The sequence below is a fragment of the Myotis davidii genome, unplaced genomic scaffold, assembly GCF_000327345.1.
Source record: "Myotis davidii unplaced genomic scaffold, ASM32734v1 scaffold58, whole genome shotgun sequence".
Lineage (NCBI taxonomy): Eukaryota > Metazoa > Chordata > Mammalia > Chiroptera > Vespertilionidae > Myotis > Myotis davidii.
In genome coordinates, this window is record NW_006289754.1 from 360,098 (window position 1) to 384,220 (window position 24,123).

Consider the following 24,123-nt stretch of genomic DNA (forward strand, 5'->3'; position numbering starts at 1 on the left):
GGAGGGGATGCTTGCCATTTGCCAGGGATCCCAATGTCATTGTGTGTGGAGGGAAGTGGTCTTGGATTCCCTCTCAATTTCTGAAATGAATTGAGAAAAACCTAGTGACTGTGCCTGGAAACAGATTTAAAAAGAAAAAGAATATTAGAACTGTACAGCTCTTCCAAAGAGCCATTTCCTTCTGGACCATGTTTCCTTCTCAACATTTTTATAGAAAAATTATTTTCTTTAAAGTTTTTTCTCCTTGCTCCTTCTGGTTAAGAGGTTTGAACTTCTTTATTATTCCCATTAGTTATACTTAACGTTGCCTACCCCTTATGAGAAGGCCTTTAATTAATTTTTTCTCACATGTATGTTTTCTGCAAAGATTGTCACTAACATTCCACATTTTCTTTAACTTCTCTTCCTGTCCCTTATTTTACCTTACTTCCTTTGCTATTTACTTTTCCCTACCTTCCTCTCTCCCTCTCTCTTTTTCTTCCTTTCTTTCTCAGCCACATATAATTGTTAACCTTAGACAGAGACAAATTCTTCACTCACCCTTTTCTCTGGTCTTCCTGCTATAGAAGCCTAGTTTAATCCAGATAGAGCATAAATGCTACTCAGCCCACAGAATTCCAGAGAGAACTGAAGAGTATGTGAATGGCTGTCTGTATAGTTATTCTTGATGGCTGGAGGAAGAAATCAAAGCTCTGATCCTTACATCAGTCAGTAAGTGGCATTTTCTAGAAGTTTAGGAATCATCTGATGTGAACATAAGTGGGAGGAGAGACTGAAACACCATCAACCATGGGCACACTGCCAATCAAAAAGCAGAGTCCACAGAAACAAAAGGCAATGATGCTGGTAGGGCTCATTTTTCTACAGATGAGGAAAAAGGGCTCAGAAGGGGACAGCCACTAGACAGAGGCCATATACTGATTTAAGTCTCCTGACTTCCAGAGCAGTGATCATTTTACTCCCAATTAATAATCCCACTCTAATATGAGTTCAAAGTGAGCAGGGGTTTTGCTTTGTTTACTTCTTTAAAGACAGTGCTTAGATGTGCCCTGGTCTGCATATGTGCTCAGCAATTTTTAAAAAAATGCATGAATAAGAGTCAAATTTTATTTAATTAGCTGTTGCCAACTTGGCCCATGTTTTATCTACTTAAAATAATTCTGTGAATGAAGTTCTATTAATATTATAATATTATAGATGAGGAAACAGAGGCCTAGAAAAAAATAATATTTACAAGATCAAAGACATAGTAAATGGCCACAATGAAATTTGAACCGAGATCTAATTTTTCTTTAGATTCCAGTCTCTAAACACGATTATACTTTCTTCTCACACTGATGACATTTCACTGTCACCTAACAGAAATTAGCAAAATCAAGGGCTTAGTAAGAACAGTCAAACTACATAGTGGTTAACAATCTAACTCCTAAATCCCAAGCAGAAGAAATTTTTTTGACATGCAAATGAAGTAGAGTGGTGAGAAAGAACTATAATATCTGATGAACATTCACTATTTATCAGACACTGTACTAGGAACATTGCAAAAGAAATAGCATGAGACCTTAGTAAAACCTTTCAAGTTAATATTATTACCTCAATTTGCAAATGAGGAGAGAGAGCCTTAGAAAATTTGATGATGTGCCTAAAATCATTCAGCCAATCAGTGGCAGAGCTGGGATTCAGACTTTAATCTCTAGAGCTCCAAGGCACATTCTGAAAATTTGGAAACACTTAGGTTAACAAATCCAAGCTGTGAAGAGATGTGAGAAGGCTGTTGTCTTCTTTCTCAGCTAGTTCTAAAATGAGACCTGGGATCCCATGACGTCAGCAATCTCTGACTATAGCAGTCTCCACGTTGGGCAGGTACCCGCTATAGCCTTTCTTGTGCCTCAAGGCCTTTTCTCTCCTTTCTCGCTCCAGAGCTCTGGCTGAGCCTTCTGGGACCTCTTCTTGGTTCCACAACTCAGCATCAAGTACCTGCCTACTATTTTGACTCTTCACACACCACAGCTGCATCCAGAGACTGCAGGCCTTACACGGGGAAGAAGGAAGCCTAAAACGAGAGACTCTGGTTCTAGGGATATGAAGAGACTGGAGGGTGAATGCTTAAATCCCTCATTTTTATGCAACTACCTGAGGTCCCCATTGAGAACCTTTTAAGGATCTTTCATCAATTCCCTACTCTGTCTGTCTCCCTCAACTTCATTATCTCGGACCTTGGGGATAGAGGAAAGAGAGGAGAAGAGAATAATCATGTGAAATGTCTAGAAGGGGGGCCCCAAAGATGCTATGTACTTGTAGCTACAGCTGAAGGATCTGGTAAAAGTTTTAAACAACCTCTACAACTTCAGGGAAGCAGAGTGGGTGCTATTGATTGTTTTTTTCTGTTTGACATATCATAACTGTATAGTTTATGCACATTGGATGTGACAGTGTGCATGCTGGGTATATATAACCATATGCAACATTTAAAAGAGCTTTTTAATTAATGCTTTTCCTATCACCAAAGAGAAAGCAAGAAGTCAGTCCAAATTTTTGGAAATCTTAACCCCTGTGTTTCTAATTGGAGAAATTAATCTATTCTCATAACTTGTGGGCAACATAAACCCTTGGGAAGGATAGTAAATACAAAATTCAAGTTAATGAATAATATTAACTTGAACGGTTTTACTAAGGTCTCATGCTATTTCTTTTGCAATGTTCCTAGTACAGTGTCTGATAAATAGTGAAGTAAATACATGTTAAAACGGAGATATGAAGAGTTAATCACCTATTTTTGGATTCTGAAACCTGATGGAAAGACATCATGGAGGGAGGATTTAAGGGCCATTTCAGTGTTTTCATTTCCCAGGTTATTAGTATCCAGCTTATTGGATCCCTTTTGGGATTATAAAGGTATAACTAGTAAGGGATGCCCTAGAATTCCCAATCCAACTGTAAGAGATTATTCCAATTCATTGGTTTAACTGGGTCCTTTGGACTGCGTTGCGCATCCTCTTCTGGCCACATTCCATTAATCTCTGGTTGAGCATGTATATATACACATTTGAGTGTTATGAAGCAGTATTATTCAAGTCATAGTGCCCAGATAAGCAGGATCAGAACCTGGGATGCTTGTTAGCATGCAGGTCTCTGGGCCGCATCCTTACAAAATCGGAAACTGACATTTGTGACAACCACAAAAGTTTAGGAATTTCATGTATCTTTTTATTATTTATTTATTTATTTATTTTTAAGTTATCCTTTTATTAATGATTTGTTTTCAACTCTGATTTCAGAATTTTCTATTTCCTCTATAATTAAAAATTTACCTTCAGTTTTAGCCTGGAATTCATTCCAAAGTACAGTTACCTCTTATATTAGATTTTTTAAATATTAGATTGATAGCACTACAGTTACAAAATACCACAGAATGGGTGGCTTTAACAACAGAAATTTATTTTCTTGAATTTCTGTAGGCTGGAAGTCCAAGATCAAGATGTTGGCAGGTTTCTTCTGAGGCTTTTCTCCTTTGCTTGCAGGGGCCACCTTCTCACTGTGTCCTTACCTGGTCTTTCCTCTATGCATCAGTACCACTGGTGTCTCTCTCTTCAAAAAAAATAAATTATATATATATGCATAGATATATTTTTTTCATTGATTTCAGAGAAGGAGAGGGAGAGGGAGAGGGAGAGGGAGAGCGAGAGAGGGAGAGAGAGAGAGAGAGAGAGAGAGAGAGAGAGAGAGTTAGAAGCATTAATGATTAGAGAGAATCATTGACTGGCTGCCTCTTGCACACCTACCAATGGGGATTGAGCCCACAACGCGGTCAATGTGTCCTGACTGGGAATGGAACTGTGATCTTTGGTTCATAGGTCAGCACTCAACCACTGAGCAATGCTGGTTGGGCTCTTCTTCTTATAAGGACACCAGACATAATGGATTTGGGCCCAGCCTAATGGCCTCATTTTCATTTAATCACCTTTTTATAGGCCTTACCTCCAAAAACATTTAGAAGTATTAAGGGTTGGAACTTCAACCCGTTTTCATGGAAGGATGTAATTCAGCTCATAACATCTGTCTATGTATACTGGTATATCCTATCAGTTTTTATATATTTAGAAAATGTTTTATAAATAATACTCCTCCTACTCACAAGTAATATTTATTTACAGCATATGAGTCCAAGCACTGACAAAAGATAGGTAGTATTAGATGTGCTCTTGCAGAAAATTTTTTTTAAATCTCAGCTGTTATGAAAAGAAAGAAATATAGAGACAAAGAGAGAGAGAGAGACGTAAAGATAGGGAGAGAGGGAGAGAGAGAGAGAGAGAGAGAGAGAGAGAGAGAGAGAGAGAGAGACTGGATTAATCTTTCAACAGCATTGATTAGAAGGGACATAGAATTTGATCCTATTTATGGAAGACAATTCTATGTGCTTTAAATCTTAGCTATGAAGCTTCAGTAAGGGAAAAACAGGATATGAAGTGGGAAAGATAAAGCCCATGTCTTCTAGCCAAGAAAACAGTGGAGAAAAGAAACAAGGTTGGAAGAGAAAAGATGTAAGGGAATATCTCATACACAAAGACGGTTCCTTGAGAAGAGACAGAACTAGGAAGGAATGAAAATGAGCCACATTCTAATCCAGGGGTGGGCAAACTTTTTGACTCGAGGGCCACAATGGGTTCTTAAACTGGACCGGAGGGCAGGAACAAAAGCATGGATGGAGTGTTTGTGTGAACTAATATAAATTCAAAGTAAACATCATTACATAAAAGGGTACGGTCTTTTTTCTCAATAGTTTTATTCATTTCAAACGGGCTGGATCCGGCCCGCGGGCCGTAGTTTGCCCACGGCTGGCAATGAAAATACTATTGGATTAGGCTGGAAGAATTGAAGCTAAAATTACTGTGTGTGTTTTTATTTCAGCATTGTGGGTTTTTTTGTTATTACAAATTTTCCATAATCATTAATTGGTAGAATTTTATGAGGAAGACAGACGATTTCGAAAAAAATAGTTAATAACCCCCTCCCCCCCGCCACACACACACACACACACATTCTAGTTGTAGTGTGAGTAAAATTGTTCCCATCTACATTTACCTGGTGCCTCAAGTATATAGTTCTCAAGAATGTTCCATGCTATTTTACATCTCTATTTCTATTACTGCAATAAAGAAGTCTCAGTTGTACATGTGGGGAAACTAGAATTTGGAAAGTCTAAACAGCAGAAAGTCTAAATATTTGTTGAGATTTGATATGTGTTAGGCAGCATTAGAAATTTGCATGAATTATCTCATTTAATCTTAAAAATATCACTAAATGAAAGGTATTGCAGTTATTTCCATATTTATTTTGCATTTGAAGAAACCAAAGGAACAGAGAGGAAGGTAATTTTTATAAGGTCGCACAGGCATTACGTTGTATTGTCAATCAGCTTTTTTCTTGATAATTGGAGTTCGTTATTTTGCCACGACATAGCTAAAACCAAAAATACTTATGAGCTATATGCCACAAACTTTGTCCCTTTACCCTAACCTAACCCTACTGAAAACACCTAAGGGATTTTATGAACTCAAACTTCTTAGCGATGCGTTGGCGGATTTGCTTAGTCTTGATGCTGTAGACAATGGGGTTCATGAGAGGTGGTACCAGCAGATACACATAAGACATGAGGAGGTGAACCATGTGGGGCAGATGTTCACCAAAGCGGTGCACAAGAGACAAGCCGATCATGGGGATGTAGAAGAGTAGCACTGCACACATATGGGAGACACAGGTGTTGAGAGCCCGAAGTCGCTCCAGGCGGGAGGCAATGCTTAGTACAGTACGGAGGATAAGGGTGTAGGAGAGGAAGATGAGCAGCGAGTCTATACCCACGGTGCAGGCCACCACAAAGAGCCCATAGATGTGATTGACAATGATGCTAGAGCAGGCCAGTTTCATGATCTCCAGGTGCAGACAATAGGCATGAGCCAGCACATGGGAGCGTCAGTACTGGAAGCGCTTCAGGAGGAATGGCAGGGGGAGGATGAGTAAGGCGCTTCTAAGCACCGAGATCAGCCCCATCTTGACAATTCGAGCAGGTGTCAAGACTGTGGAGTAACGCAAGGGGTTGCAGATGGCCACATAGCGGTCAATGGACATGGACAATAGAACTGAAGACTCCACTAAAGACAAGGTATGAATGAAGAACAGCTGAGTGAAGCAGGCAGGAATACCAATCTCTCTGGCATCAAACCAGAAGATGCCCAGCACAGTGGGCAGTGTAGAAAGGCAAAGGCCCAAGTCTGTGAGAGCCAGCATGGCCAAGAAATAGTACATGGGTTCATGGAGAGTGACATCAGTGCGGATGACATGGAGGATGGTAAGGTTTCCTGTGATAACTGTCAAATAGATGAAGCAGAAGGGAATAGAGATCCAGCCATGGAGATCTTCCAGACCTTGGAAGCCTGTCAGGAAGAAAGTGGCTTTTTGGAGGCTGCTATTATAAAGGATTATCATGGCTTTGCAATCTTGGATTCATCGATCTGCAATACAGAATGAGATTCCTGGAGAGTGACAGGGCCCAGAGAGTCAGGGTCTGCAAATGAAATGGGAAATAATTGGGGGACCTGATCTATTAGCCTTTTCTGGGGGGCCTAGGAAGGGGACTTTCTGGAGGGCTTTTTAAAAATATATTTAGTTGGCATAGTGCTCTCCAGTGGAATATAATGAACAACATAAACTGATAAACCTAAACAGATCCAGAGACAGAGAAGCATTGATCAGACCATCAAACCTCAGAGGGAAAGTGGGGGAGGTGGGGGGGCAATGGGGGGATAAGGACACATATGTAACACCTTAATCAATAAAATATATATATTTACTTTTCAGAACAATTTTCAATTCACAGAAAAATTGAGAAATAGTACAGTGAGTTCCCATATACCCTGAACCCAGTCTCTTTAATTATTAACATCTACATTAGTATGGTATATTTGTTAAAATTATTGAACCAATATTGTTATTAACTAAAGTCCCTCTTTATTCAGATTCTATAGCTCATGGGCACCATGTGGCTTACCCTTAAGGTGGTATGTTCACCAGTGTTGGACTCTTAGTGGTTCAGTGAAGTAATCTCAGATGAAACTTTTTTCATGTCTTCCTCCCTGAAAAAAGAATCTCCAATTCAATCAGTAGAGCATTCAGAATCTGTCTCACATATGTGGGGAACTGGCACTACACACAGTTTTTCATAATTGATCAGGTGCATATCATGTGCCTTCAAGATGTATTTATATTTTAGCTGGAGATTGTGTTTTATTCCACAATGCCTGGCCTGCAGGGAGTGCAAAGGAAGTACTGAGTAAATGTTTGCTGAACTCCCTGAACTTGTGACTTGTGACCAGAGCGATGCCCTTCTTGAATGTACATGAAAGCCTCTGGTGGCTCAGGAGGGAGGTGGTGATGAGCAAATCTGAAATCTGGGACTGAGAAATGCCTGGGAAGAAGCGGGGTTTCTGGAAAAAAATTCTAGAAAAGGGTACTTTGGGGCTTAGTTCTGATTGGTATCAGCAGAGATACGTGTCCTCAACATGAGAGTGGTTAAGCTGGGGCTAGATGTAGACATGGGCATGGTATGCACCGGATCTGAAACAGAAATATCCAAGTGAAACCTAAAATACACAGGAAAAGCCTCTAATCTTAAGCTTATAATGAGGAAATGAAATCTTCAGGGTCTCAGAGTGAGCTATGCCTTTGGGACTTGGATCAATAAGACACACAAGTATTGGTCTGTCCCTGTTACTCACCGGGACATTCCTTTCCTCCTGCTTTGGAACTTTAATTCAACTGCATTTATTGCAAGCCATACCATAATGCGTCTATAAAAAGAAATATGGTGTGACTAGTATATTTTCATCACATGCATAAAAAGCTCAGAATAGCTAATATTTATTTAATCTGTTGTGTTTCTGATTCTTTACTAAGTGCCTAATGTACATTATGGCTTTCTACTCTCATAGCCTTCATAGGAGATAAGTTCTATTCTAAGAAGCATATTACAAGTGAGAAAATGGTGGCACAAAGAGGTGAAAAGACCTTGGTATGGTTATAGAGAAAGTAAGTGTTGAGGCTGGAATTCAAACCCTGACAGCATACTTCAAAGCCTGTATTATTATCCTACAATGTAGGACCTACATCATATTTATTCCTTCTTACAAAAGTCAGGCAATTAAAAAGTAATTTAAAAAACCCACACTATAATTTTTATACCTTGGCACACCTATGGGTAACCATTTCCATTATGTGCATAACACTAGATGGACAAAAAGGGGGTAACAATAGCCCAGCCACTGTAGCTAAGTGGTTGAGCATTGACTCATAAACCAGGAGGTCATGGGTTCAATGTCCAGTCAGGGCACATGTCCGGGGTGGGGGCTCAGTCCAGTGTGGGGCCTCTAGGAGGCAGCCAATCAATGATTCTCTCTCATCATTGATGTTTCTATCTCTCTACCTCTCCCTCTCTAAAGTAAATTAAAAAAATAAATATACATTTTATATAAGGCTTCTCTTTTTTTCTCTCATTAAGGTAGAGGGACATTGAAGGGCTAGGGATAAAAAAAATAAAAGAAGAAAAATCCATAACCACCTTTTGCCATTCATACTTCAAATCAAAACAAGTAATAATAGTAATACAATAATTAATATAAGAATAAAGCCCCTCTGGTTTTATGATTCCAAAGTAGAAACGGAATGGATATAAAGAGGGGCATCTAGGAAAGTGGTGAAATGGAGACAAGTGGAGACTTGGAAAGAAGACGGTCGGTGAAGGAAAAAGAATGTTTTAGGATTTGGAGAGCATGCTGTGGGTGGCAGAGGCAACAATGCAATCTCACTCTAATATTGAGAGAAAAATTGTAAAAAACAAAGAAGGGAAATGTTTCCATCAATTAAGGGGAGATGCAAAATTTCCCATCAATTAGAGGGAGATGTGTGGCTTTTCTGCCATCAGACTTACATACAGTAAAGCTGGTTTCTATGCATCTCACACTGAGTCATTTCAGGGAATTTGTGAAAGAGAAGAAACATGTAGTGGTCATTTATTTCACTCATATCTCCAGACAGAAAAGGATCATTATGCCTGCTTAGTGAGGAGCTACACGCATAATATCCTGTCCTGGTTATTATCCTTCTTCTGAATACATTCCCTGTATGTTATATTTTGGGTATGAATAAGAGGCAAGTGTGCCAGGTAGGGGGATGCAGGAAAACATCGAAGGAAGTCGAGCAGCACTGGAGAGATGGCATTGCTGTATTACTAGAGTCCTGCAACCCTTGCACAGGTTTGGAACCTAATACAGTATGCTGAATAAATGCATGGATGGATGAATGAAATGAAATGCAGTAAGGATCTTCTCAAAGGCACTCACCTACAGAATAATGAATCAGAGAAAGTGTCAGCTGATTTCTCCACTAGAAGTTATCCTGATCCTAATACAGTAAGGATCTTCTCAAAGGCACTCACTTACAGAATAATGAATCAGAGAAAGTGTCAGCTGATTTCTCCACTAGAAGTTATCATATTTTCTTGATCCTCCCTTCAGCTCCAATTTATACTAATACTCCAAATGATGAAAAAAGAGATGAGAAGCAGCAGCAAGGATTAAACCCAATGATTAAGATGACTTAAACACACACACACATACACACACACACACGCTAATGCTCCAAATGTTGAAAAAAGAGATGAGAAGCAGCAAGGATTAAACCGAATGATTAAGATGACTGAAACACACACACACACACACACACCTCAATTTATTGGAGTGACAATGGTTAATAAAATTATATAGGTTTCAGGTGTACAATTCTATAATACATCATCTGTATACTGTATTGTGTGTCCAGCACTTCAGGTTAAGTCTCCTTACAAAATCACACACAGGGATAAAGTAGAGCTTAACCCACAGGTCTCCTATCCCCAGTTCATCTGCCATTCAAAACTCTCTTGACTAATTTGCTGTGGGGGAATAAGCAACTAGCTAACTGAGAGCTCAGTGTATAGTCCAGGTTAGAGGTGCCCCAGCTATCCTGCTGTTCCTGACTGTTCTCTGTGATTCTTACAATACATACCTGAGCACCAACAGCTGCAGAGATAGGGGCTTGGAGTGCATATTCTTCTCAGTCGGAACTCAGCTACAACAATATTCTCTGCTGAAAACACAGGGTCTTTTTGAAGAGTCCAGCAGCTTCTCTCCAGGGGCCTTGGAGGCGGAGAATCCCCTGCGGCGTTCTCAAGGCCCTTAGCTGAGGATGGAAGTCCTGGGAGGCTGAGAAATTCCCATGCAGTATGTGGAGGAATAAAGGTGTTGGGATGCTTATATTTATGGATTTCAATTTCTGAAACTGGATAAGAAAGACCTCACTAGGCCTGAAAAGCAATATTATGAGAGAGCATTTTTTTTAAAATTCAGATTCAGATAAAAATAAAGCTGATTCCAATCTTGTCTCTGGTACTTTGTACCAATGTGACTATGCACTCTAGGACATGTCAGTTAATCTCTTAGAAAGATTATTTCCCTGTATCTTAAAAAGGGAGCCTCTCCCCTCCTTTTTTTACACAGTCCCTGGTACTATTAGGCATTTTTAGAGTGTAATTTGGTTTGCATTTAGGAAGAATGATGACCCTGAGTCTTAACTATAGGGTTATTAATTCCCATTAACCATTACTTGTGTTTTCTCCCTAGCACACATATGGTCTGGGTCATAATTCAGAAGGTTGTACTCCAAAATGCTCATTTAAGACCTTCAAAAGGTTTGTCAACCCATTTTAATTACCAATATCTATATTGAGAGTTCTTCCAGAATCAATTTAAACCATTTTGAAATATCTGAACAGAATAACTGATACTTAATGGATTCTCAGTAAACACCATTTTAAAATAATCAGGAAAGTGACCATGATTCTAGTTTGCCAAGAATGAGCCTAATTTACACTTACTGTATTGGTTTCCCAAATAGTTTGGAATCTGTCCTATCTTTGTCATTTTACCACAAGTGTTATATGTAACTATATTAAAATCTGCCAGGATGGGTAGCTAGATCTTTTCTTTGTGCTTCAAGTTTCTGCTGCAGTTTAATGACTTATGAGATATGTGTGCAGTGAACACAGACCCTATTTTAACACATATCTAAATCTGATAGATGACTGGTATTGTCTCATTTCTCTCCTTGACCATATCCAATGCAATATCAGTAAAGCTGCAAAGACAGCAGGTGGGGTCACTGTTAAAATAAAATTCACTAGTATACAAGCAGGTAGATAAAGTTAACGTTCCCAGGTTCAATTGGTGGTGGGAGATATATTTGGCAATGCTACCCTTCCAGGTGCTCTTTTTTTCTTTTTTAAACCAACCACTTGTGATGCTTCTCGTGCCAAAGACTATGAAATGAATGAAATCACTGAGCTGCCAGTAGCCTGGGATCAATAGGAAATAACTTGATTACATGAACAACAACAACAAAATGCTCAGGGAATAAAGACTAATGAATGTTTAGTGTTAATCATTTATTATAAACATATAATTCATTTCATTGTTTGGTGATTTTATATTTTAATAAGCCAATGAATAAAAAATGAAAGCTCATACTTTAAATATTTTTTAAAATATATTTTATTGATTTTTTACAGAGAGGAAGGGAGAGAGATAGAGAGTTAGAGACATCAATGAGAGAGAAACATCAATCAGCTGCCTCCTGCACACCTCCTACTGGGGATGTGCCCACAACCAAGGTACATGCCCTTGGCCGGAATCAAACCTGGTACCTTTCAGTCTTCAGGCCAACGGTCTATCCACTGAGCCAAACCAGTTAGGACATGAAAGCTCATACTTTAAATTCTCTATTCTGTTTCTTAGGAAATTTGATAGTGAACTTATAACTTAAGCAAAATTTTTGTCAATATGTGCCACTGCTATGTTGGCAAAATTAATAAAATTGATCACATGATGACCAGAAGAAAAAAATTAGCACCCACTTAAAAAATGTGTGAATTCTCTTAAGAACATGGTATCTGAAGGTAATAATTTAGCATACATAGCCACTAAAGATAGGTTTTATGTTTTATATTCACGATTTTTCATGTAGATTAAATAACTTCATTCAAATGGATTGTGTTTTCCTTTTTTTGAAATTTTTCCAGTCATTGTGAAAAGGGAAAAGATAATTGTTAAGGTGTTGGCTCCATTAGCAGAAGATAAATTATGTTCATTTTAAGCCATTGCTCAGATGCTTCAGAAAGAAAATCAGTTTTTTTCAATCTGATGATTTTTATTTATTTTTTAGCTTTATTGAGATCTTAACATAACACCCTCAGTGTCCATCCACATTGTCACAAGTGGCAGGATTTCTCTCATTTTCATGGCTGAATAATATTCTATTGTATATGGATATACCACATTCCTTATTCATTTATCTATTGATAGGTACTTAGGTTTTTTCCATATTTTGGCTATTGTGAATAATGCTGCAATGAATACTGGAGCACAGATGTATCTTTGATATCCTTTTATATATCTCTTTTAGCTATATACCCAGAAATGAAATCACTGGGTCATATTATAGCTCTATTTTTAATTTTCTGAGGAACTTCCATAATGTTTTCCATAGTGGCTTCATCAATTTATATTCCCACAAACAGTGCACAAGGATTCCCTTTTTTTCCACATCTTTGCCAGCACCTGCTCTCTCTTAATTTTTTATGACAGTCATTCTAACAAGTATAAGATTATATCTCATTGTTTTTATTTACCTAACCAGGCCTGGTGCACAAAATTCATGCATGGGTAGGTTCCCTAGGCATGGCTGGTGATCAGGGCTGATCAGGGCCTTTTGGCTGTTGGCCAGGGCCTTCCTCTCCTAACTGCTGCCTTCCTTTGATCCACACCACCCCTTGGTGGTCAGCACATATCATAGTGAATGATCGGACTCCCGGTTGAACTCCCGAGGGAACAATTTGGATATTACCCTTTTATGTACAGTGGGGCCTTGACTTAAGAGCACAGATGTGTCTTTGATATCCTTTTATATATCTCTTTTAGATATATACCCAGAAATGAAATCATTGGGTCATATTATAGCTCTATTTTTAATTTTTTGAGGAACTTCCATACTGTTTTCCATAGTGGCTTCATCAATTTATATTCCCACAAACAGTGCACAAGGATTTCCTTTTCTCCCACATCTTTGCCAGCACCTGCTCTCTCGTGATTTTTTATGACAGTCATTCTAACAGGTATAAGATTATATCTCATTGTTTTTATTTCCCTAACCAGGCCTGGTGCACGAAATTCATGCATGGGTAGGGTCCCTAGGCATGGCCGGTGATCAGGGCTGATCAGGGCCTTTCGGCTCTTGGCCGGGGCCTTCCTTTCCCAGCTGCTGCCTTCCTTTGATCCACACCGCCCCCTGGTGGTCAGCACATATCATAGTGAGTGATCGAACTTCCGGTTGAACTCCCGCGGGAACAATTTGCATATTACCCTTTTATATACAGGGGGCCTTGACTTACGAGAGTCCCGAACTAACGAATTTTTCCAGATATGAGCGGTCTCTCGGCGGATTTATTGCTTTGAGTTGCAAGCTAAAATTCGGGTTACGGGGTGATGTTGAACATCTTTTCATTACCTTTTGGCCATTTGTTTTTTGTTTTGTATTATCTTTTTAAAATATTGTTGAAAGTATTGGCTATGACTTCCATTTCCCCTCATTGACTTCTTCTAGCTTGCCCTGGCCCCCTACCTCAGGCCTTTACCACTCAATTGTCTGTGTCCATGGGTTATGCATATATGCAGACAAGTTCTTTGGTTGGTCTCTTCCCACCCACCCACTCACCCACTCCTGCCTTCCCTCTGAGATTTTGCATCTCTTCTTGGAAAATTATTATGCAGTTCCTCTGCCCATTTTTAAAAGCAGGTCATTTGGCTTTTGTTATAGAGTTGTACGTATTTTAGATATTAACATTTTATCAGATATATAGTTTGGAAATATTTTCTCTCATTAGGTAGGCTGCCTTCTCATTATGCTACTTGTTTCTTTTGTTGAGCAGAAGCTTTTTGGCTTGATCATTTCTTAATTTTTGCTTTTGTTGTCATTGATTCTGCAAGTGATGCTTTCCTATTGGCTCATGGGAGGACTTCCTGATGAAATTCACAACACAGTCCACAATGTCCCTTAATGCCCTCTGAGAATTTAATCTTCCCCTCTACTCATCCCTTCCTCCTCTCCAGTCATGGAGATTCTGATTCAGTACTCTGGATGCTATAAGATAAATGAGTCTCTTTGGCAGCATGCTGCACAGTTGTGAAAGTGTAGTACTCATCACCTGATTTTCCTTTCACTTGCAGGAGAAATCAAGGGCTAAGAAGTTCTTGTTATGCCCTAACCTGTTTGGCTCAGTGGACAGAGTGTTGGCCTGCAGACTGAAGGGTCCCGGGTTTGATTCCATTCAAGGGAACGTACCTTGGTTGCAGGTGCAGGAGGCAACCAATCCATGTGTTCTTTCTCTCACATCGATGTTTCTCTCTCTCCCTTCTACTCTTTCTAAAAGTCAATGGGAAAATGTCCTCAGGTGAGGATTAAACAACAAAAAAGAAGTCCTTGCTTAGCCCTGGACTTTGCTGCCTTGGGGAGGGGTGGTGCAGACACAGTCAAGCTGCTCTTCTAACTTCCATTCATCTAAACTCATTTTATTTTTTTGCTCTCGTGGAGTATTGGAGCTTCTCCTCTGGAAATATAAACTTCTCTTGTCTGTGGGTGACTGCCCCAGCCAGTGTTTTCCAGAAGGTAGCAGACCAAGGCCAATAGAGGCTGGAGCTGGAAACCACAGCCAGTACTGAGGTCTATCTGCCTATTACCCAAAGCACAGGTGGGTGTGACCTCTCCTGAGTCCCTTGGCATATGGTGCTGGATCCCATAGCTACCGCAGAGGCATGTTTGTTCATGGATGAATGCTTCATTTTGCGGGAGAAGGACAAGTGAGAGACAGTTTCTGTCACCATGATGCTGATGTCACTCCAAAAATCAATTAGTTATATAAGATAATTATTTATTCCAATGTATGACTCAAATTAAAGCTTTTAAACATTTATTTTGTCCAGATTTCATTCTGTAAAATATCTGGCCTTGTTGTGAATGCTATTCTGAGTTCGGCTAAGAAGTTCAACAATAGAAATACATCTTTTAAATGTAGAGATGATATAAATGCATATTTTATCACAGTACAATAATGTGGTAAGAACAATGTTCTTATGAAATCAATAAACTTTTTCTACTTGGAATTGGTTATAGTTTAAACATAATTAATGATTATAGTCAGGCAATTCTTCTAGTCTCTTTTCTTTGCATATATATTTAGAGTGACTGGACTAGGAAAGTTTGAGACAAAGCTGATATTTAATTTAAAAATGTGAAAACTTTAGCATTATGCTACAAACTTTCTCTTCTGCTCATTACCTTCAATCAGGTTTTAAAGAAATATGAGCTTCTGAAGGAATGCTTGGTAAACCAGACTAATTTGGTGACTGAAGTGAACACATATTTTGCAGATCCCACCTGAAGAATAATTTCTTGGGGTGACCCAATAATCAGTGAGCAAACAGTGGTATAAGTATTCGGCCCTTTCTGATCAGCAGGGGACTCCTCCGTAAAGCAATATTTGCTCTTGAGTCCCCATTTGGCCTGGCAGAGACTTCGTTATCTGTGAACATGGTCCAATGCTTCCCCTTAGGCAGTGGTTTTTGCCTCTTTTACAAATTTAAATTCTTCACATACTAACTCTGTCTTACCATCTGCTTCCCAGAAAAAACAGTCTCTACATTTTTAAATGTGTTTTGTTCAAAGTAGGTTAGATAACTTTAATCAAACTATCTAAACATTGGAATACCAAATATTTAGTTTTGATGTTTTTAGCAAATGTAAATTATTTGCTAACCCAAAGCTTAAAATCAGAGCTTATAAATGGTCTATAGATTGCTTTATTTTTTAGAGGAAATTTTATATTTGAAAATATATTTTGTTTAAAACTGTTTTACTAACCAATCAATAAACTAAAACATTTTGCCAATTAATATATATTTTATGTATATATTACATAAATGCATGTATAATTATGAAATATGTATACATTGAATTATGAAATATGTACAATTATGAATGTTACTATAATTATATTTATTTTTGTAGCCCTATTCATTCTCAAAAGTGTCTAATTGTTACCTTTAAATGTTTTAATTAAATAAAAGTTAATGTGTTTTAAGAAATTAGAAAAAGTAACACAAAATATGTTTAGACAAAATTAAAGATAGTTAGTAGAGTTGAAACTGATTGTTATTTAAAAAACGTGTAGTAGAAAGATAAATGCATACATGTTTACCAAAGAGAGAGATTACTGCACATTTGAGTTGTTTGAGAAATGCAAATGTTGTTCAGTAACATAAATTCCATCAACATATTTGCCGTTCTATGATTGTATGAGCATGGACAGAATATGAGACAAGGTTTGAAAAGGGTTTCTACCATTGCCAAGAGTCTGGGTGAACTACTGGAATTTTGTTCATGGGTCGCAAAACATCCTACAATAAGCAGAACATTCCAATCTGGTATATTCCTGACTCAAATGCAAGTTGTGCATCTTTTCAGAAATACTATTAGCTGTTAATATTAGTTGTCTGAAGGGTTAGTGTGATTTGGCCATTCTGGGGAGTAAATAGAGAAATAAAAAAAGAAGAGCCAAGAAACAAAAGAATAGAAAAATATGTAACATGCATTCATGCTAAGTGTATATGTGATATATATGTATATATAGCACTATCCATAAATACATTAAAATAATAAATTCATGAGAACTGGGAAAGTTGAGGGAGCAAAGTTATGTATCTCTTAAAATGTTTTCCTTTTAAAACAAACATGCTTATAGACCGAGAAAGGATAGCTAAATAGTAGGAAGATTGAAAAAAAAATGGAAACATACAGAAGGTGCAGCAAGATCTCTGAAAAGGCAGGGAGGTATGGAATTTACCTTTTAGGGGTATGAATGAATTTTCATAGTGGGGAGTGGCATTCTTCTTAGGAAGAAGAATGGAATACATTGGTAGAATAGATATAAAAGACTTAAGGTCAGATGGTAAAAATAAAAAAAAGGAGTAATTCATGTTTCACTGCTTTTAAAGGAAGCATGCAGGTAAGGAATAGAGTAGAGATAATAAAGAACCTGACAAATGCTTGGTGTGATCTTTGTGAGAAATAGATGTGGGAGCTGAAGAGGAGAGTAAAATAACAACACTCCAAGTGATATCCGATGATCAGCTGAGATAGTAGATGTTGTGGCACCAATTTGAACAACCCCATGCTTGTCTCCCTCAGTGCTCAACAGGGTAAAAGGGTATTGAGTATCAACAACCATTCACTCTATGAGCTCTGTCTGATTATAAAACCCAAGGACATTCTACTATATTATGCTTTCTGCCAGCCACACATTCAACATTTACTTAATTATCACTTACTAACGTATTTCCTTTCTCATTCCTTTAATCATTTTCTTTTTGGACAAAGTTTTTCCATAACCTTTTCTCGGATTTGACGGGTCTTCACACAGTACACAATGGGATTCATCAGGGGCGGCACTAGTAGGAAAACATCAGCCATGAGGATGTGGATCAGAGGTGACAAATCTCGGGCAAAACGGTGGAGCATTGCTGCACTCAGCATGGGTGCATAGAAGATAAGCACAGCACAGATATGAGAAATGCAGGTGTTGAGGGCTTTGACCTGCTCTCTGGGGGTTGCAATGCTCAGGACTGTCTTTAGGATCATTATGTAAGAAAAAGTAATAAACAACAGATCCAGAATGGTAGAAAGAGCAGCGAAGAGTCCGTAGACAACATTGACTCTGTTGTCAGAGCATGCCAGCTTCATGACATCCTGGTGGAGACAGTAGGAGTGTGAGAGCAGCTTTTGATGACAGCATATCAGCCGTTGCAACAGAAAAGGCAGTGGAAGGATCAGAAGGACATTTTTGGAAGTCAGTAAGACCCCTGTTTTGATGACTCGGGAGCTGGTTAAGATTGTGCTGTATCTCAGAGGGTTGTGGATGGCCACATGCCGGTCGAATGCCATTACAGATAGCACAGAAGCTTCAGTGACTGTGAATAAATGGATAAAGAACTCCTGGGCAAAGCAGGCAGCTGCATGAATTTCATGGACACTGAACAGGAATAGTCCCAAAGTGGTGGGTAAGGAAGAGAGGGACAACCCTAGGTCAGAGATGGAGAGCATGGAAAGGAAATAGTACATGGGTTCATGGAGGCTTGGCTCTGTCTTGATGAAATAGAGAATGGTAAAGTTTCCCAGGAGAGAAAGAAGGTACACGGATGAGAAGGGAATGGCTATCCAGATGTGACTCTTCTCCAATCCAGGGATTCCAATAAGGAGGAATTTAAGAACTTTAATGTTTGTGCCATTAAGAGGAGACATGACACACGAAAAGATAACTAACCAGATGCTTACTCAGGGCAGTTGGAGATTTCTTCAATGAAGTCTGACAAAAGATGTCCGTTTCTGGTACAATGTAGGTCATAGATACTAAGGCAACAATCAGACTTCTTATAAGGTAGTCTATGTTTCTACTGTCAGTTTCGACTGTCAAAAAAGTCAAACACAGTAACAAATGAGAAGAATCTGACTTGCTTCCTCATCCAGTAATTTGTTTTAATTTTGTAAAAGTGTCAGCCAATTTGGACTTCGTATGTTTAAGAATCCCAGGAAATCCTTTGACCACATGCAGCTACCCATGGCTAGATCTTATAAAACCAGGTCTCCAATTTGATGATGCTCTTATTTCAATTTTATAAAACAAAATCTTAAATGGAAAAGTAATGTTTACTGTGAATTGTGGTGAGGGAGGTAGAATTCGTAAATTGTTCCATACCTATGTTCAAACCTGTATATCTCTAATAGGATAACATATGAGGTAATGACAGAACTGAAAGTTCATAATGATACAGTCTTAGAGTTAAAGGGGCCCTTAAAAACATATTGTCTTACTCTCTTGCTTGTACAAAACCATTCTAAATCAGTAGGTTACCTTTAGTTAAGATATTATACCTTATTCCCAGTATTATCATATCAACTACTACCTAAAGATTTCTACTTAATGACTGAACACTCAGATTGTTTTTCTTTCTTGAATTGATTAATGTTTCTAGAAGTTTCCATCTTTTCTCTGAAGGTGCAGAATCTAATCATATTTACACAAAATAGCTTCCTTTTTCTTTTTTTACATAGTTTCCTTATTTTTACTTAATTGATTTCTGTCTTCTCTCATTACTAGACATTAAGGGTAGGGAATCATGGTTACACTGTTCAATACTAGGTATTGACTGTGCCTAGTATAGTAACTGGAACATAGTTGTAGCTTAATAACTCTTTATTTAATTAAGTATAATATCTCAAAGTTGAAGACAGTAATACTTTCTTCCATTAGTTATCTCCTTTTCAGAATAAACTTCCTATATTCTATCAAACAACTATGTGAATTTTGGTTGTTGGTTTTTCTTTAGATTCTTCATTTGGTGCTCCTCAAACAATGACAAACTATTGATGCCTCTTAACATATAACTGCAGTTACTCAAAAGAGTGTTAATCTCTTCCAAATTCATTCCATTATAGATTCTTTCTACCATTTTCTTCATGATCTAAAAATTAATGACTCACTATTCAATCACCCAAATAATCTCCATCATTTCGATTACCTGTCAGGTTGACTCTGACCTTTTCCAAGAATATTGAGAGTATGGAAGAACTTTGATTTTTTAAAAAGTATAATTACTCTTAGTGTTTCTCTATCACATTGTCTGCTGTTTTGCTGGATTTTGCTCTTTACCCAACCTCTAAATGGGTGAGTACCCAGAGTACTGTCCAAGGACTTCTTTGGAAACCTATAGCTTATTTAGGATACGTGTTCAGAATTTAAGCAAAAGGCCTAGGCTACAGATAAGGACATGCTATCCATCAGCTTATTAAATTACCAGTTTTCTGAAACGCCTTATCTGAGACATAGAATTTACTTTCCTAATTGTGCTAGATATAGCTAAAATTATTTTACGTCAATAGACTGTGGTCATTTGTGTTCTGGCCTTTGCCTCATCATTGTTTTTAAAACTGCATTGTTCTTTGGAAGTAGGCACTATTGAGATTTAATTTAAATGTATAAGATAAGCATCCATAAATTTAATTATTTTATTATCTAGTGATTATTAATTTAACTTTATTATAAATATGACACCCTCTGAATGATGTATATAGGTTTTCTCATTTATATTCTTATGCTATTACTTTAACCAATTTATAGATAAGAAAACAAGTCTTAGAGAGGTATAGTAACTTGTTCAAGGTCATGTATTTACTTGTCAGGAGACATGAAGAAGAAGAATCACGTAATACTTGAAATACACACCATTCTCACACATATCATCCAGACTGAGCATTTCTAAAACTTGCCTGCACACATATTCCCACCAACACGTGCATTCGTCTCTCCTTGGTAGTTTTGTAAAATTCTCACACTCCATAGGGACCTGCTGATTTGCTTTTGTTTCAACATCTAGCCCATCTCTTCAGGATCAAGCAGCAATGCAAATTTTGTCAAATATAACAGAAGAGTAGAATTATATCTTACCTTGTTTGTATTTTTTTTTTTTTTTTACAATATGATTCTCCACCTTAAAGAAAATGGTAGGAAAAAGATTAGAAGCATGGAAGAATCTCTTAGACTCCCTTTTCCTGCTCTGTAAGCACTGTTTTATAAAGTCCAGAGAGCCCTTGGGGTTGACTCAAGGGACATTTATCTAGCAGTGAGCTCATAATGCAGGTTCAAACCGAGGAAATTGAGTTTGATAAGATCTTGGGGGGCCATATTAAAATTCAACAGAAACACTTAGTGCTCTGATCTGATTGATAGAATTTTCTATACTAAGAAAACATTGTGGAAACAGATGCAATCTCTGATGTGAAAGCTAAAATGTAGCCAAGAGAGATAATTTTAGGGTACAAAAGAGAAGGTTTAACTTAGAGTTAAGTTAAACCTTTTCTTTGTGGAATTCATTAAGCCAATCTCTCAGAATCTCAACCTTTTCAACTGAAAAAATAGAAAAAAAAGCACCTTATAAAAATGGGTTATTGTGAGAATCAAAAGAGAAAATATGCCTAAAAATTCCTAGAAGTGAAAGGATTTTAGAGACAGGAGAGAGAGGCAGTTAGGAAAAGGGGGGTCCATGGGAGAGGAATGCACAGGTGATGGGCAGAGACAGCTAAAAGCCACCAGACTGTTTACAAGAACGTTACAAGATAAGGGGAAGAAGAGGGAAGCACTGGGTGGGCTTTGAAACCTTGAAACTGATACTATGCAGGGAAAAGGGGGGAATGACCAATTAGGAAAGAATGGGGGACATACAATAAGGAAGGTTCCAATTAGAAAGTGGAATGAACAAAGAAACTATGAGCATTTATAAACCTGTAGACAAAAGAGATTCACAGGACCAGGTATTTTCCCATTCTGAAAGAGAGCTGGGCTCTCCCATTTTGGGGGACCCCTCCTGAGGGGATTACCCACTTGGAAACGCCTCCCTGCATGGGAGTTTGTATACGCTTAGAATAAATTTCCACACTTTTGCCTAAAATCTTTTAGTCCGTGGATTTATTCTTCAAAGTTCGTGAGACAAGAACCTTCAAGGAGAGTCCCAGCTTGCCATTTGGGGTATCAGAATAACCTACAAAACTTGTATGTCATAGGACAAATTTTTAGCTTTTTCTTGAGTCCATGCATTGACCTAAGTCCTCTTCACATACCACACCTATTCTAATCTCATCAGATGAATCAAGAGACAATAGCTGAGACAAATGCTTAAAGAGCAATAATCAGCCAGGAACTAGAAAGTACCTCACAATCAATGAATTTTTTTTTTTTTTACAGAGATAAGCATTGTTTTTGAATCTCTAATATAGGCACAATATGCTTCTGATAACAATTCCCCACTCCCCAAACATAGCCTCATTTTTACCTTCAATTGTTAACAATTATTTATTGGAGATCTAGCCTGCATTAGAAACATTCTAGATTAGGCACAAAGGCATAAAAATATAGATATGTTCTCTCCCTTCATTGATAGCATACTTTATTTAGGAAGTTGAAACAAATAGAATAAACACAAGCAACTGTATCTATAATTAAAAATTATAACAGAAAGTATAAGACAGAATAAATGATAACCAATTTAAGAGATTTTTTAAAAAAGAGAGGCTCATAATTTGAATTGAGGGATTAGATAATCCATAGTGAAATTAAGTTGAAATTTAAAAGAAGTGACAGAGTTGAAATATAAAATTGAAATCAAGAGTATTCTAAAACAATGGGTCAGATATGAAAACTTACCAAAAATAGAAAAGTTGTAAATGTAACAAATTTTCAGAAGGCTAATGTAGCTGAAATTTGGTAATGTGATATTGTTGGTGAGGTAGAGGGGGTCAAGGCCATGAATAGTCTTATAGTATGTACTTTATTGCTTTAATTTTATTCCCAAAGAAATAAAAGCTCATATTTTTAAAAGACATTACATCATTCAATTTGTCTTTTAAAAAGATCACTCTTAACTTGCATAGATAGTTAGAAAGCAGCAGGAGTAGTCATTTAGAAACCAAAGGTGCTAATGCAATGTTTCCCTAAAAAATTCTTGTAACACATTAGGATGATTAAAGCAGAGGAGACAAAATGAAGATGTAACCTGTGTCTAGATGGATTCAAGAGAACTTAGTATAGATAAATTGAATATGGGGATAAGGAATCTATTTCTGTTAGAGGGATAGACACTACCATTTATCTGTCTGGATTTGAATTTGTTCCTTTAAAAAGAGATGACATTAGGTATCTATTTTATTTTTTGTAACTAGGTTGGAGACCCCAGGAAATGTATTTCCTGTTCTGGTGTTATGCCTATGTTCAGTATCTGGCCTAAAGAAAACAAAGCTTATGATATTAACAAGAAAAGCATATTGATGATTATTTGTGTCAAATACTAGGTTTTCTCAAACTCACCTTTAATCTCTTACCTAAGATATTCACCCAATTAGGTTTATACTATATATGACTGCTATATCTGCTTCTGACATAATTTTGCTGCAACTCTTATTCTAATCTGCCTAGTTTTTATACAGTACACAATCGGGTTCATCAGTGGAGGCACAAGAAAGAGAACATTTGCCATGAGAACACTGAAGAGAGGAGAGGCATGCCGGACAAAGCGATGGACAATGGCAAGGTTGATTATAGGCAGATAGAAGATGATCACTGCACAGATATGTGAAGTACAAGTATTGAGAGCCTTGAGCTGTTCTTTCTGGGTTGCAATTCCCAGCACAGTCTTAAGGATCAGAATGTAAGATACAACAATCAGCATAAAGTCGACCATACCACAAAGTGCTGCAAAAAAGCCATAGATGACATTAATTTGGTTGTCAGAGCAGGCCAACTTCATTACATCTTGGTGGAGACAGTAGGAATGGGATAATTGGCTTTTGTTACAATATTTCAACTTTCCCAAAGTGATGGGGAAGGGAAGAACCAGGAGGAAGCTCTTAAAGAGGAGCACTCCTCCTATTTGGGCAACTCGGACAGTAGTAAGGATGGAGCTGTATCTCAGAGGGTTGTGGATGGCTAGGAATCGATCGAATGACATGATCAGGAGCACTGAGGACTCACATGCTGTGAATCCATGGATGAAGAATTCCTGGGCAAAGCAGGTATTGGCAGAAATTGTAGGAGCATTGAACAATAAGGTCCTCAACATGGTGGGCAGAGAAGATAAGGATAAACCCAAGTCAGACAGGGCCAACATGGACAGGAAATAGTACATGGGCTCATGCAAGGAGGGTTCTGTCTTGATGACAAAAAGGATGGTGCAGTTTCCAAGAATAGCAACAAAATACATGCAACAGATGGGGATAGAGATCCAGATGTGTGCATATTCCAGCCCTGGAATTCCAACCAAGAAGAATGTGGTGATTTCAACATGTGATGTGTTGATATTGTCATGATGCATTGAGAGGGCTCTG

General features: G+C 37.9%; 4 protein-coding genes across 4 annotated transcripts in view; all 4 read right to left on the reverse strand.

Annotated features, from left to right (window-relative positions):
* Positions 1-5,458, reverse strand: part of LOC102767587 (olfactory receptor 51G2) — a 6,407-nt gene extending 949 nt beyond the window's left edge. Inside the window, exons 1-3 of the mRNA XM_006762369.1 lie at positions 5,400-5,458; positions 1,840-2,074; positions 577-627 (exon numbers count right to left, since the gene is read on the reverse strand). Coding sequence (XP_006762432.1) covers positions 577-627; positions 1,840-2,074; positions 5,400-5,458 — 345 coding nt within the window. The remainder of the gene's footprint in view (positions 1-576; positions 628-1,839; positions 2,075-5,399) is intronic.
* A 65-nt stretch (positions 5,459-5,523) lies between these two features.
* LOC102767863 (olfactory receptor 51G1) lies at positions 5,524-6,483 on the reverse strand. Its single transcript, XM_015563023.1, is given in 1 exon segment — positions 5,524-6,483. A coding segment is annotated over 1 exon segment (960 nt).
* Positions 6,484-17,550: 11,067 nt separating this feature from the next.
* On the reverse strand, positions 17,551-18,507 carry LOC102768143 (olfactory receptor 51A4). The gene has a single exon (XM_006762370.1). It carries the CDS (start codon positions 18,490-18,492, stop codon positions 17,551-17,553), a length of 942 nt encoding a protein of 313 aa, XP_006762433.1. The 5' UTR covers positions 18,493-18,507.
* A 4,650-nt stretch (positions 18,508-23,157) lies between these two features.
* Positions 23,158-24,123, reverse strand: LOC102762160 (olfactory receptor 51A4). The gene has a single exon (XM_006762352.1). The coding sequence runs from the start codon at positions 24,108-24,110 to the stop codon at positions 23,163-23,165; it is 948 nt and encodes a 315-aa protein (XP_006762415.1). The 5' UTR covers positions 24,111-24,123; the 3' UTR covers positions 23,158-23,162.